The sequence below is a fragment of the Amia ocellicauda genome, chromosome 15 (genome assembly GCF_036373705.1).
Source record: "Amia ocellicauda isolate fAmiCal2 chromosome 15, fAmiCal2.hap1, whole genome shotgun sequence".
In the NCBI taxonomy this organism is placed as follows: domain Eukaryota; kingdom Metazoa; phylum Chordata; class Actinopteri; order Amiiformes; family Amiidae; genus Amia; species Amia ocellicauda.
This window is the reverse complement of record NC_089864.1, coordinates 29215355-29231288: the sequence shown is the minus strand read 5'-3', so window position 1 is coordinate 29231288 and position 15934 is coordinate 29215355. Positions and strand designations below refer to the sequence as shown.

Here is a 15934-nt window from a genome sequence, read left to right as displayed (position 1 = left end):
ATAAAAGGCCCAACGACGTTGCCGATAATGCAGAGACAGCAGAGCCCGAGACTGCAAAAAAAAAAAGACAGCCTCATTCAATAGAAAAGATGATGAGTCCTACCTAAAATATGGTGTTATTGCGACAGGTGACTCGCATGCTCCAAGCCCCCTGTGTGTAGTATGTGGAGATACTGAGTTCTTGGGAAAACTGCTTCGGCACATCAAATCCAAGCACCCTGCACTTAAAGACAAACCTGTTGAATTCTTTGAGCAAAGAAAACATGAACAAGAAGGACATAAACAAGTCTTGAAAGCCACCGCATCAACAAACGTGGCTGCACTGAGAGTGTCATACTTAGTGGCTAGCCGTATTGCTAAGGCCAAGAAGCCTTTCACTATTGGTGAGGAGTTGATTCCACCTGCTGCTAAGGACATTTGCCGTGAACTCTTAGGAGAGGCTGCAGCTAAAAATATTGCACAGGTTCCTCTTTCAGCTATCACCATCACTAGGCGAATTGATGAAATAGTGGAGGACATCGAGGCACAATTGTTAGAGAGGCTTAACGAGTCTCCGTGGTATGCAATCCAGATTGATGAATCTACCGATATCGACAACAAGGCAATACTGCTTGTTTATGTGCGATTATATATTTCAGGATGATGTGCATGAGGATATGTTGTGTGTGCTGTCCCTGCCAACTAACACAATGGCCGCAGAACTATTCAAGTATTTGGATGATTACATGTCAGGAAAGTTGGATTGGTCATTCTGTGTTGTTGTATGCACGGATGGGACAGCTGCCTTGACTGGACGGCTTTCTGGTTTCACTACCCGGGTTAAAGAGGTTGCGCTTGAATGTGAGCCTACGCAATGTGTCATTCACATAGATATGCTGGCTAGCCGAAAAATGTCACCTGAATTTAACATAGTATTGAATGATCTTATTAAAGTTATCAATCACATCAAAGCACACGCCCTTAACTCACTTCTGTTTGGGCAGCTTTGTGAGGAAATCTACGCAGAGCGCAAACACCTTCTCTTATACACAGAGTGTATACAGAGAGACTTGCCAGAGTGTTTGAGTTACTAGAGCCGCTGCAGAGATTTCTTTCAGAAAAAAAGTCACCACTGGCAGCACATTTCAATGACGAGGAATGGGTCACAAAACTCGCTTACCTGTGCAACATATTCAACCTGCTCAATGAACTCAATCTGTCAGTTCAGGGGAGAATGACAACTGTCTTTAAGTTGGCAGATATAAAGTGGCTGCATTCAAAGCCAAACTGGAACTGTGGGGACAGTGAGTGGACAGGGGCATATTTGACTTGTTCCAAACATTAGCGGGGATTTTGGGAGAGACTGAGACTGGGCCGTCTTTCTCCCAGCTGGTACGAGATCACCTAGCTTCGCTGTCAATGGAGTTTGAGCGTTACTTCCCAACCGCCAAAGACCCACGAAATGCGAAGGAATGGATCCGCAACCCATTTGTGAATGTCCCAGTTGAATCATCAATGTCCGTGCAGGAAGAAGATCAACTCCTTGAGGTTGCAAATGACGGTGGCCTTAAAAGTATGTTTGAGATATTTGTTGCCGGGAAACAAGCTCAGGGCTCCCACTGATTCAGCGACATGGTGAGTTGCAATGTTTTTATTATATGGTCATTAGAGAAAACTATGCACTTTATATTTTTATAGTATCATCACGTAAAATGTTGTGAAAAAGCGGGTATACTAAACTTATAGGCCAGTCTGGGAAAATATTGTCTATATGAGACCGGTCCATAATGCAAAAAAGGTTGGGGACCTCTGCTATAGTGTATAAGTAAGATGTATGGCATTTTTCCAGTTTGTTTCTATCATATAAGTAACTTTTAACATTTACAAATTTAAAACTCATCAAATAATGGCAAATGTCAAAAGTATGCTCTCTCAATATTTCAGGATGTCATGTCATAACTTTCTGTATAGCAGAAAAACTACAGAAGCAGTGGAATTGTCTTCCACGCGGCAACTCAAATCATTACGTTCGGCTTTAGAGTTAACAAAAATGATCCAAAAAACGAATTGTACAGTAAGTTTTACATAATCCATAAGCATATGGGCACTGAAGACACCAGTTGGTTAAGTTTAGCAAGCAGAATTTTCCCCATTCATCCATTATGCATTTAATCAGCTGCGCAACTGTACGGGGCCTTCGTTGCCTTATTTTGCGCTTCATAATGCGCCACACATTCTCAATTGGAGACAGGTTAGGACTGCAGGCAGGCCATGCTAGCACCCGCACTGCTTACGCAACCATGCGCTTGTAATCCGGGCAGAATGTGGTTTGGCGTTATCCTGCTGGAAAATCCAGGGACGTCCCTGGAAAAGACGACATCTGGATGGAAGCATATGTTGCTCCAAAATGTGTAAATATCTTTCTGCATTAATGGTGCCCTCACAGATGTGCAAGTTACCCATGTCATGGGCACTGACACACCCCCATACCATGACAGACACTGGCTTTTGGACCTGATGCTGATAACAGCTTGGATGGTCCTTTTCCTCTTTGGCCCGTAGAACATGATGGCTGTTTTGTCCAAAAACTATCTGAAATGTTGACTTGTTGGACCACAAAACACGATTCCACTGTGCTACTGTCCATCTCAGATGAGACTGAGCCCAGAGAAGTCGGTGGCGCTTCTGGACAGTGTTGATGTATGGCTTCTGCTTTGCATAGTAAAGCCTTAACTTGCATCTGTGGATGCAGCGGCGAATGGTGTTGACTGACAAAGGTTTACCAAAGTATTCAGAAGTGGTTTTCGGCCTTGCCCTTTATGCACCGAGATTTGACCGGATTCCTTGAATCTTTTAAATATATTGTGCACTGTAGAAGGTGAAATGCCCAAATCCTACCGATTTGTCTTTGGGGAATGTTGTTCTCAAAGTGTTGGATTATTCGATGACTCATCTGTTGGCAGATTGGCAAGCCTCAACCCATCATTGCTCTTGAAGGACTAGGCTTTTTTTGGAGGCTCCTTATATACTATGATTACACAATTGCCTCACCTGTTTCATATCACCTTCTTATTTAAACTTTTCACATCGCTATTAGTCCTAAATTGCCCCAGTCCCAACTTTTTTGGAACGTGTTGCATGCATCAGTTTCAAAATAAATGTTTACCTTCAAAAAACTATGCGGTTGATTAGGTAAAACATTAAATACCTTGTCTTTAGACGTTTTTTGTTTAAATACAAATCAAAGAACATTTACAAATCACTCCTCTTTGTTTTTATTAGCATTTTCCATACTGTCCCAAGTTTTTCGGAATTGGGGTTGTATTAATCCATTCAGTTACTGAACCAATAATTAATCTATTGAGAGTACATAGTGGAAACAAAGCCAAAGCATGGAATGTGATACCTCTCTAAAAAAAAATCCTATTTGTTTTTACTGAAGGTATTTCTAACAATAACTACAGCAATTATTTTATACTTATAATCACATTATATACATTAATAATGCTTCAGTGTAAATGTAGTCAGTGTAGTTTGGAGCTCCCAGCTCAGGATTCAAATCGCACCACACAGGTGCATGCAACACCTCCACCCAGTAGATCAATAAGCTCACTACGCCAAAAGACATGGGGCCCAATTCAATTATTTTTTTGTGACATTTAGCAGTGATCTGGGTAAATTCATGCAGCAGGTCTGACACAATGGCTCCTGAAAGGTTATAAACACAGAAACCTGGCACTCCATGCTGTAAATTAAAATAATTAGTCCACCCGCTGATACAAAACTACAAGCCTGTACTTTGTAGTGGTTACAAATATGAGTAGAAGAAAAAATTATAAAATTAAAACCAAAGCTACCATTACTACTACTATTAATAATAATAATTTATTTGCAAACACCCTTATCGAGGCGTTATCTATCAGCGGGTAGATCAATGCTGATGTGTTCACTCATATGTGAATAACAGATCAATGTAAATCTTTTATTCAGCATACAGTGAGGCGAAAAAGTATTTGATCCCCTGCTGATTTTGTACGTTTGCTCAATGACAAAGAAATGATAATAATATAATTTTAATGGTAGGTGTATTTTAACAGTGACAATACATGCACTCTCCCTGGTTGTTTCCCTGACAAACTGAGTTAAAAAGCAATCATTTACCAGCCAGAAATCTTGCTGATTGATAGGGGATCAAATACTTATTTCCCTCATTAACATGCAAATCAATTTATAACTTTTTTGAAATGTGTTTTTCTGGATTTTTTTGTTGTTATTCTGTCTCTCACTGTTAAATACACCTACCATTAAAATTATAGACTGATCATTTCTTTGTCAGTGGGCAAACTTACAAAATCAGCAGGGGATCAAATACTTTTTTCCCTCACCGTATGTGTAGTGGTGCAGATTAAATACAAACTGTGGCACACCGGCTACAAAACTGTACATCATAGTGGTTATATTTATGATTAGAAGAAACTAGAAACTAAAAAATAAGCTGCACAATTGTACAATTGTGTAATTTTCTATTGTGTGTCGAAGTGTTGATTTTATTGTGATATAAATACTTTTATTGTAATTAGATCTTTATTGTCATCGTTTGACACTGAACATAAATACATAATTTTAATATCACTCAATGCCATCTAACAGGCAATAAAGTATAAACATTTTGTGTGGTGTCACAGGCAGTACTTAATCTGAAATTAGAGCCCTGCATGTACAGCACATCTGCACACTCCTCATATTTCACCAAAGAATGTTTGTACTTTGGCCACACTGACAAAAGATGCAATGCATAAACCAGTATTAAATGTTTAAACATGCATGTTAAATATATGATTTTGTTACACAGCTACAGTGAGGGAAAAAAGTATTTGATCCCCTGCTGATTTTGTACGTTTGCCCATTGACAAAGAAATGATCAGTCTACCTGTATAAAAGACACCTGTCCACAGAAGCAATCAATCAATCACATTCCAAACTCTCCACCATAGCCAAGACCAAAGAACTGTCAAAGGATGTCAGGGACAAGATTGTAGACCTACACAAGGCTGGAATGGGCTACAAGACCATTGCCAAGCAGCTTGGTGGGAAGGTGACAACAGTTGGTGCGATTATTCGCAAATGGAAAAAACACAAAATAACTGTCAGTCTCCCTTGGTCTGTCTGGGGCTCCATGCAAGATCTCACCTCATGGAGTTTCAATGATCATGAGAATGGTGAGGAATCAGCCCAGAACTACATGGGAGGCTCTTGTTAATGATCTCAAGCCAGCTGGGACCATAGTCACCAAGAAAACAATTGGTAACACACTACGCCATGAAGGACTGAAATCCTGCAGCGCCTGCAAGGTCCCCCTGCTCAAGAAAGCACATGTACAGGCCAATGAAGTTTGCCAATGAACATCTGAATGATTCAGAGGAGAACTGGGTGAAAGTGTTGTGGTCAGATGAGACCAAAATTGAGCTCTTTGGCATCAACTCAACTCGCCGTGTTTGGAGGAGGGGGAATGACCCCAAGAACACCATCCCCACCGTCAAACATGGAGGTGGAAACATTATGCTTTGGGGGTGTTTTTCTGCTAAGGGGACAGGACAACTGCACCGCATCAAAGGGACGATGGACGGGACCATGTACCGTCAAATCTTGGGTGAGAACCTCCTTCCCTCAGCCAGGGCATTGAAAATGGGTCATGGATGGGTATTCCAGCATGACAATGACCCAAAACACACAGCCAAGGCAACAAAGGAGTGGCTCAAGAAGAAGCACATTAAGGTCCTGGAGTGGCCTAGCCAGTCTCCAGACTTTAATCCCATAGAAAATCTGTGGAGGGAGCTGAAGGTTCGAGTTGCCAAACGTCTGCCTCGAAACCTTAATGACTTGGAGAGGATCTGCAAAGAGGAGTGGGACAAAATCCCTCCTGAGATGTGTGCAAACCTGGTGCCCAACTTCAAGAAAGTTCTGACCTCTGTGATTGCCAACAAGGGTTTTGCCACCAAGTACTAAGTCGAAGGGGTCAAACACTTATTTCCCTCATTAACATGCAAATCAATTTTTTACTTTTTTGAAATGCATTTTTCTGGATTTTTTGGTTGTTATTCTGTCTCTCACTGTTAAAATACACCTACCATTAAAATTATAGACTGATCATTTCTTTGTCAGTGGGCATACAAAATCAGCAGGGGATCAAATACTTTTTTCCCCCACTGTATATTTAAATGTGTACCATTGTCTAAATTGCATATTCATACATAAATACTCTTTACAGTACACCTTGTAATATGTCCGGGTGGGGGTACGAGGGACGGGGTGCGATCCGACGCCTCACCGAGCCTGCTTCGTGTATTTTGTGTGTGTATCAATGTAACATTGCAGAAGAGTACAGTGGAAAACATGTATAGTTATCACTTCCACTTTGTATATTATGCCTGGGATAAAGGCAAAACATTGACCACCCACTACTAGATAACTAACTGTTCAAATAGTTCATATTTTTCTTAGATTTTATTTTCTTCCAATCCTAAATGTATACACCACGTTGTGCAACTTTGCCTTAATGGATATTTTTTTGTTTGTGTTTTATCCACCCAATGTGCATTGCACAAACATCTACATCATCAAGACAATATAAAACAAATCTCCACTTTCCTGTTACAGGAAAGAAGGAGCGGAAGTCAGACTGTGGAGATTGGCAGTGGAGTGTCTGCGTGGCCAATGTTGGTGACTGTGGCCTAGGAACAAGAGAAGGAACCCGGACAGGAAATGACTGCAAGCAAACAATTAAAACCCAGAGATGCAAGATACCCTGTAATTGGAAAAAACAGTTTGGAGGTGAGTTAGAATGTAAAGCTTTTCTAACATGTAATGTGGTTTACAAGGAGTACATAAGTTATCTTTCAAATCAAGAATACTACCAAATGTGGGAGGGGTTAAGCCAGTTACCATGGTACATCATACGAAACATTTGACTATCAAAGCTGCCTATAGGCCAGTCAGCGCATCATACAAACAGCCCTTTCTGTTTGTATATATTGCCCTGTGCAGACTACTACTTCCTCTTTTCCGGAAGTCAGAAATCTCAAGCGACCTTGCAACTTTTTTAGATAACCGGGGTTGCATTCGCAACCAATCATTACCTATCGTATGTCAAGAATACTACCCAAAGGGGTAGGGTTAATGTATACTCAAACTGTTGCAAGGGAGGAGGGCAGCAGACTGGTAAGGATGCCTGCCCTAAGGCTGACGCCTTCTAAGGGGGCCTTAACTCAACCAGATTTTTTTTTTTTTTTTTTACACTGAATAAGTCGAGATAGGTCCTGGGGTAAGTCACACTCTACTGGGATACAATAAATGACACTGACCAGGGCAGAGCATAGGTCCTGCACACTACAGTCAGACACAACCGGAAAAGGAGACTTTAAGCTTTCTTGTAGGAAAATAAAGCAAATAATAAATAAAAGCCGGATGGCAGGACAACGGCACCTAAGCAATAGCCGCTTAGTAACAGGAGCAGCTGTAGCCACCCTTAAGCATTATAGTACAACTGAGGGCAACTGAAGATCAGTTTAGTGGCTCAAATGGTGCCTTGGAAAGTGCTTCTAGCACTATATCAATATATATATATATATATATCAAAAGGCAGGGATAGGGCATGAGGAGGCCAAAGCCTGCACGCCCCTTTCAGAAACTGTGTAGACAGAAAATTGGACTCATGTCCGGATTGATGGCGAGCCACCTGACATGCGGAGATGCTCTGGAGGGAGCTCTTGGCGATTGAATAGTGGCTAATACTGCTCAGTGTCCAGAGCCAGGGATGGAGCAGGCCTGGGTTCAGGTGTCACAGCATGCCCTGAACTTGGCAGATCTGCCCTAAGGGTAAGCTGCCAAGATTCTCTGTTCAAGTGAGAGATCAGACCTACGAACCTGTTCAGACCTGTTCACCAGGGGGCGATCATTCATACTGTCACTCATTCTCACCTGATCTGGGAGAATTGGGAACAAGGTGTACACATAGAGGAGAGCCTGCAGCCACATGTAAGAATTCTGGAAGAGTCTCAGACAGAGAACCAAAGTGGGCAATGAGTGGACTCTCTTGTGGCGAAGAGGTCTACCTCTGCCCTGCCTAAGCGGCTCCTGTGACTCCTGTCACTTGGCGGGAGTGGTCGCGTCACGGATGTATTCTCAGTGCTTGAAACCATAGCTGCAAAGGCCTCATCCCAAGGATCCACTGTGATGAACCAGGCCAGAGGGCTGGCGAGATGGTCCGCTGGTTAAGCGTCTTGAAGTGCAACATTTTGAGGTGGCAGTTCAGATGTCTCAGATCCAAGATGGGGAAGGAACTGCCTTCTTGGGCACATGGAAGTAGGGGGAGTAGAATCCCTCATTCTGTTCTGGAGGAAGCACTTCATGGATGGCACATCAATTTCCTCACGATGTGTCATGCCCTACAACAGATCCTTCACTTGCGTCCACACTACACCCCAGAAGGGGGGCGGCGGGTTTGGAATTATATGGAGTAGCTAACTGATATACATTGGAGCACCCAGGAATGCTGGGTGTGGGTGTGCCAACTGGAAAAGCTAGGGGGTGTACTGGTGGGCCAGAGGCTGTTGGAAGCTCTCAGGGCAGGTGGCAGAGGAAGAGGTGGGTTGCCTGTCCTCTGTCTGGTGCATGCCCGGGAATGAGTGCAGCAATCTGGTGGTGGAGATCACCAGGGGGGCAGGGCGGCTGTCTGTTTGTGCACCCTCAGGCCCGGGGCCCCTGGCTTCGGGGTTGGACCGGAGGGGTGACATAAGGGTAGACCCGTGCCAGCTGCCAGCTGAGTGTTCTCTTGTCTGAATGGACCGGTCCAGCATTGCCTCAACCATCAGGCCAAATGTGAAGCCTGCGGAGATAGCCATGTCCATGAAGCATGTGTGGTCAGCGTCCGGCACACACCTCACCTGCAAAAGCCATAGTTGGCAGCTCATGGCTGCCAGTAAGAAACCCTTAGCACACACTCTGTCGCATACTCAGACCAGGGCTAATAGGCTCTCCATGTTGTGGAGGTGTGCTGCATGGGCCTTGCTGCACAGGCTCTGTCTCAGTCACCCTACATTTTCTGCTGGGAAAGGAGAGGTCTTGGGGTTCTGCAGATAAGGGAGGCAGCAAGACCATGGCAGAAATTGTGGAGTCCATAAGGGGGAAGTCTGACAATCCTGCCTCCTGAGCACCGTGTTGCACTAGGGTATCACCAGACGCACCATGCAGGTCTCAATTGGACAAAGCATCAACGTGTGTGAGCGCTGTTGTATTCTGCACAGGGTGTACCATGCATGCACCATGTAGGTCTCACTGCACCAGTCCACCGCACTGCTTTACCTCTAGAGAAACACAGAGGCTGAAAACAATCAAGCCACAAGCAGTGGAGCCATGCTCAAGCACTCAGGCTGCACTATGGGAATGAGAAAACAGCCCTGCTCAATCCCAGAGAGGAGAGTTGTCAGATCTCCTACAGCCACAGCCGTGTGCTGTAGTGATGAGTAAGCTGGTGGATGAGCCCCCATGCAGGCGAGATCTGTAGGGACAACTAGGGATCCAGCTGGGCTATGGATTTAGTGCCGCTGTTTGCACTCATAGCTGCTCTACCTATGAAGAAAGTGCTGGGAGCTGAAATCGATCAAGCTGAGGCAGCAGAGCCTAAGCTCAAACACCCGGGCTACTCTGAGGGAGCGAGAACAAGTGTGTTCATTCCTAGATGGGACAAGGAGAGCACACAGATCTGTAGTGACCAGCAAGCCAGCGGAGAAGAAGGAAATCTCTTTTCTCACTTCAAAACGTCAAAGAGGAAGTAGTAATCTGCGCAGGGCAATAACAGGAAACAGAAAGGGCTGTTTATATATATGATGCGCATACTGGCCTATAGGCAGCTCTGATAGTCAAATGATTCATATGAAGTACTTTGGTAACTGGCTTCCCCTCCCACATTTCGTAGTATTCTTGATTTGAAAGATCATTTATGTCCTCCTTGTAAACCACATGTTTTCTCTTTATATGTATATACTAAATTGCCTAAATATGTTACAGCATTGATTTTCCGACTTCAGCATTTTTTATTAATATATTGTTCAGGGAACAGCAGAAATCTCTTCAATCCCAATAACAAGACCAGTCCCTTGGCACTTCTATCCAGTCATTTGCATGTAGTCTGACAATAGTTTCTTGGGGGGCCAGACAATTACAATACTGTTTAGCTGAGAGTGTCAGTCTACTCACTACAATATATTAATTGTGAAAAGATGTATATATGTTCATGATCTATGAATGAAATCTGAGAGGATTCAGAATGCATGGGCCACTGCTTCTCCCAATGCACTAAGATTAAAGAGTTAGCTGGCTGCTTGGCAATTTGTAAATGAAGCAGAAGCATTAGCCTATGGGGACTGAAAAATTGAGTATGCAGATTAGCCCCAGGGACTATATGAATCAAGTGAGCAACAAGGATGAGGTTGCTGTTTCTTGTGAAATCTATAAAGCGAACTGCAGGTCACTAGCAACATGCACAAAACAGTGCAGAAGCAGATGAACATTTAATCAAAGCTGATGGCATTTATTTTTGCCATGAATGCAGAGAGCTCTTCTGCACAATACTGAAACAGGAAAAAGATATATACATTTTTAAGAAATAAATATTTGTCCATTAACTAAACAGATTTAAATGGGTTGATGATCTCAATCATGCATTTCATTGCAAAGTATCATGTATAAATGTTACATACAATGATCAAGTTTCATGTTACAGCATAATTAGATAAATAGCAAGTGACTTTTCAAGTTTCATGTTTCTTTATTGTCAACTTGGCTTTGGTTGTATTTTTCATACACAATAGTCAATTTACCTTGTATTATATATGAGATATGGGAATATGCTTTTATTGTTTTGTATTGTAGCGCAGTTTGACAAAGAGATGGCTTTACAGTATATTATGTACGTGTGTATGTATGAATATGTGCATTAATACATTCATTCATTATGTGTTGGAGTAATGCAAACAATGACTAGGGACAAATACTTTTGATCAGGTAGAAATTACACTACCGGTCAAAAGTTTTACAACACCTCAATTTTTCCAGTTTTTATTGAAATGGACGCAGTTTAATGTCTTAATGTACTCTGAAATTAAAGCATTGAACAAATAAAACAATTGGAGATAAAAAAGAAATCATGGAATCGTTTTGTTTAACAAAATGTAACCCCTTAAGCTGAAAAAACCCTCAGGTACCCTTAAGAGGGCACCAAATCCGTGTGCTTCATTTAATCCCATGTGTACTCTTCACTGTTGTGTTGTTTGCCAAGTGGTATCCCATGAAAGCTGAGACGCTCAGCTTTGTAACAATGTAAAGCATTCTCTGATGTGAAAAATTTGTTTTTTATACTCCCCCCAGCATTTACACCCCGGATGTCCTATACTTCTGAAAAAGAGAGAGAGACACTAAAATAAAAACTTTAGAGGAACAAATAAATATTGCAGAGTAGCTAATAAGGAAACAAATCTAAACCCAAGACATACAGTGCATCCGGAAAATATTCACAGCACTTCACTTTTTCCACATTTTGTTTTGCCTTATTCCAAAATTGATTAAATTCATTATTTTCCTCAAAATTCTACAAACAATACCCCATAATGACGACGTGAAAGAAGTTTGTTTGAAATCTTTGCAAATTTATTAAAAATAAAAAACAAAAAAAGCACATGTCACAGCCTTTGCCATGACACTCAAAATTGAGCTCAGGTGCATCCTGTTTCCACTGATCATCCTTGAGATGTTTCTACAACTTGATTGGAGTCCACCTGTGGTAAATTCAGTTGATTGGACATGATTTGGAAAGGCATACACCTGTCTATATAAGGTCCCACAGTTAACAGTGCATGTCAGAGCACAAACCAAGCCATAAAGTCCAAGGAATTGTCTGTAGACCACCGAGAATGTATCGAGGCACAGATCTGGGGAAGGGTACAGAAAAATGTCTGCAGCATTGAAGGTCCCAAAGAGCACAGTGGGCTCCATCATCTGTAAATGGAAGAAGTTTGGAACCACCAGGACTCTTCCTAGAGCTGGCCGCCCGGCCAAATTGAGCGATCGGGGGAGAAGGGCCTTAGTCAGGGAGGTGACCAAGAACCCGATGGTCACTCTGACAGAGCTCCAGCTTGTCTCTGTGGAGAGAGGAGAACCTATCAGGCCTGTATGGTAGAGTGGCCAGACAGAAGCCACTCCTCAGTAAAAGGCACATGATAGCCCGCCTGGATTTGCCAAAAGGCACCTGAAGGACTCTCAGACCATGAGAAACAAAATTCTCTGGTCTGATGAAACAAAGATTGAGCTCTTTGGCCTGAATGGCAAGCATCATGTCTGGCGGAAACCAGGCAACGCTCATCACCTGGCCAATACCATCCCTACAGTGAAGCATGGTGGTGGCAGCATCATGCTGTGGGGATGTTTTTCAGCGGCAGGAACTGGGAGACTAGTCAGGATCGAGGGAAAGATGAATGCAGCAATGTACAGAGACATCCTTGATGAAAACCTGCTCCAGAGCGCTCTGGACCTCAGACTGGGGAAAAGGTTCATCTTCCAACAGGACAATGACCCTAAGCACACAGCCAAGATAATAAAGGAGTGGCTACAGGACAACTCTGTAAATGTCCTTGAGTGACCCAGCCAGAGCCCAGACTTGAACCCGATTGAACATCTCTGGAGAGATCTGAAAATGGCTGTGCACCGACGCTCCCCATCTAACCTGATGGAGCTTGAGAGGTCCTGCAAAGAAGAATGGGAGAAACTGCCCAAAAATAGGTGTGACAAGCTTTTAGCATCATACTACATTTTTTTTTATTAAAAACAATTACACACTTCCAAGTATTGATGATGAAAATTTCAAATGTTTTTTGAGATATATTTAAAAAACTAGAATCAGAAGATTTAGTAATACTTGATTCTCAAATTACATCCACAGAGATAAAAGCCATAAACAGCAATAAAGTTCCTGGGGAAGATGGTTTTAATATGCAGTGTGACTGCCCCAGCACAGGAGCTTCCCATACAATAAACTACTTAATAACCTTTAGTTTACACTCAATGTTGCTTGCCTATCACAGGTTCGCTTGATTCCTATAGGGGAGAGTTCCACCACTAGGGCCCGCCTGCCCGTCAGGATAGACACACACTTCACCAGCAAATGTGCAAACAACATTTATTACAGGATTAAAATCACATTTTTTTCAAATAATTAAAAAAACTAAACAAAGTTTAAAACAGAGTTTACTGCCACCATCTAGAAGACACAGGCAGCCACAGGCACAGACACTTGTTTCCCACAATCTAGTGATGTAAGGCGAAACTCCAATTTCTGCCCCTCCCACACAAATATCCGCACAAGAGCCAAGCCCTATATCCCCTAGCACTCGTTAACGTACTACTGGGTATAAGAATTCTTCTCCCTCCGCTCAGACAGTCTCCCCACTGCACTCAAGCCTGGTATACGAGTGGCTAGGCTTGAACTAAAACAAAGAGGGACAGATTAAAACATTCCAGTCTAAATCCCCACTAATTAGGCAACGATAGGGGCACACTTCAAGCCAGTCAAATACAAGTCCTCTTTTAAAAAGTCCACATGCATAAAAACTTAAAAGATTTAAAAGGAGCAATAAAAATACAAATACAGAATTTAAAAACACAATTAGAGATGGAGCTCCATAAAATTAGGCAGGAGACTCACAATTTAAAATACTGTTTAAAATCGGGGAGATGCTAGATTACTCTGCAAATTACAAAAACAGTCTACCAAGGAATTCACCAACGTGAATACTTATCCAGTCTTGAAGAGTATTGGTTTCTGGAGGCTGCTTTGTTCTTGTTGCCATCTAAAAGTCTGCTGTAATTCTCCCGATCAAATCAGTTTTTCTTCTGCCGTGTTTCCCCCTTCATGTACTGGTGTCCATTCGCTGCACAGGTTGGTCCATCTCTCCTTCATGCCGACTTGCGCTCACTTTCTCTTCCTTTTGTTGGTTCCATATTTTGGTCAATTGGTTTTCTATCTCTTTCTCTTGGCAGTCTTTCTCCTGCTCGTTCCCGCTCTAGGGGCTCCTCTCTCTGCTACCATTCTGCGCTCTCTGTCTCTCCCCTCCTGTGCTTCTTCACTCTCTTTAAACCTTGTTCAGTAGTTCTTAAAACAAAAAGCTTAAGGGGGGGTGTCCTTCATTTAACCAATGTGCGTGCTGCAACTTAAATTGACTAATTAGTGCATGTGAAAACAATAAAAAAAAAAATCTGTGAAAACAATTAAAATCAGTCAATGTAAGACAAACAATTGAAGTGTAGAAAAGAAAACTTGAAAATACATTAAACTAGTATTTTCTAGTACAGTAAATGTTTTCAACTATGCCTTCATAAAGTAAGGAACTACTTAAATCTGTGAAATTAGCTTACATAAGTCTAAAACTAAATAAAGATCCTTCACAACATAGTAGCTAATACCCAATTTCATCCGCCAAACAGATTAAAAAATTCTTTCAAACATTTTAGCTACTAGAATTTAAAGCTTATTGATAAGATTATCCACCATGACTAAGAAGGATTTATTAAAGGTAGATTTTCATCAAATAAAGATAGACAGTTAATGACCTTACAAGTATTGAACTGGGATAACTCTGATCCTGCAATGGCTGTATCTATTGTTGCAGAGAAAGTAATTGACTGAATTTAATGGAAATGTCTGTACAATACTTTAGAAATGAAAAGATTTCATTCCCAACTGCAGCAGTTTATACCAGCTGTGTTCTTTCCAGTTCGTATGATCTACACAATGGAACTAGACAAGGCTGATCCATTTCATCTCTTTTATTTAATACAGCAATCAAACCTTTAGCAAAATTAATTAGGCAAACAAGGTGTACTGGGAATTGCTTATAAAGATGCGAAGAGTAAAGTAATGCTATATTCAAACAACATATTAGTTACCTGCAAGAACTCCAGTTCCTCTCTTACACAACTTATGGATATAACAAATCAATACAGTTGTCTGGTCTGTCATGGTGAACAGAATGGGTGTAAGGGACCTCAGGTGCGGAGCGAACACAATCCAGGCAGAGGGGTCGGGAGCCGGCAGACAGGTATAACAGAGCCAGTTCAGTAATTGAGATCAGTAGAACAAGCAGAGGTCAAATCACAGGCAAACAGAGCAATACAGGGAATCCAAGGTCATGGTCAAAACAGGCAGGCAAAAGGTCAGGTATCCAAAGAAGCAGTGGTCAAGAGAAGGCAAGGGTTAAACACAATGGAAATTTTAGAGCTAGAAACAAGGCTTGGAAACTGATGCAGATGCAAACAATGATTTTGCGATGATCTTGAGTTTAGCTGGGTGACTGGGTGACACTGAGTGATGAGTGGGGGAAATTATGAACAGGTGAAGGAGATAATTGACTAATACAGGACTAGAATGCAATGAAACAGGTGGACGAGTGCAACCAGTCAAGCAGCTGAGGGAATACTGAGGTGGGTACATACGTGCGATTGACCAGGCAGGTTGTCGGGGCTGGTTTGGTGGTGAGGGCTTGATGAATCTGGTCCATAATATTCCAGCAAATAGGATCCACTATGCAGGAGGAAGGTAGGATGGTTTCTGCAGAGAAGGGAATTCAATGACAGTCAAACTGTTGGGACAGGGTGTCTGCTTTTGTGTTCTTTGATCCAGGTCGGTAAGTGAGATGGAACTGAAACATACGGAAGCCGAGTGCAAAAGCAAAACAAACTCGTTAACAGGACGTTGCAGCAACCACAGAAGAGAAAGGGGTGGTAACATTTGAAACACGTCAGCAGCATCAGAAGAAGGCGTTGCTGCAACCAGGAGAGAGAGGGGGTAACTTTGAAAAAACTTCAGCAAACAGTGGAAAGAAAGGGGTGGAAACATCTGAAAAATGAC

General features: G+C 42.2%; 1 protein-coding gene across 4 annotated transcripts in view; it reads left to right on the top strand.

The window, feature by feature from the left end:
- ptn (pleiotrophin) overlaps nucleotides 1-15934 on the top strand; it is a 124320-nt gene that overhangs the window by 68153 nt on the left and 40233 nt on the right. For all 4 annotated transcript variants that reach the window (XM_066724617.1, XM_066724616.1, XM_066724619.1 and 1 more), the window contains exon 3: nucleotides 6637-6810. In XM_066724617.1, the coding sequence (XP_066580714.1) occupies nucleotides 6637-6810 (174 nt within the window). The remainder of the gene's footprint in view (nucleotides 1-6636; nucleotides 6811-15934) is intronic.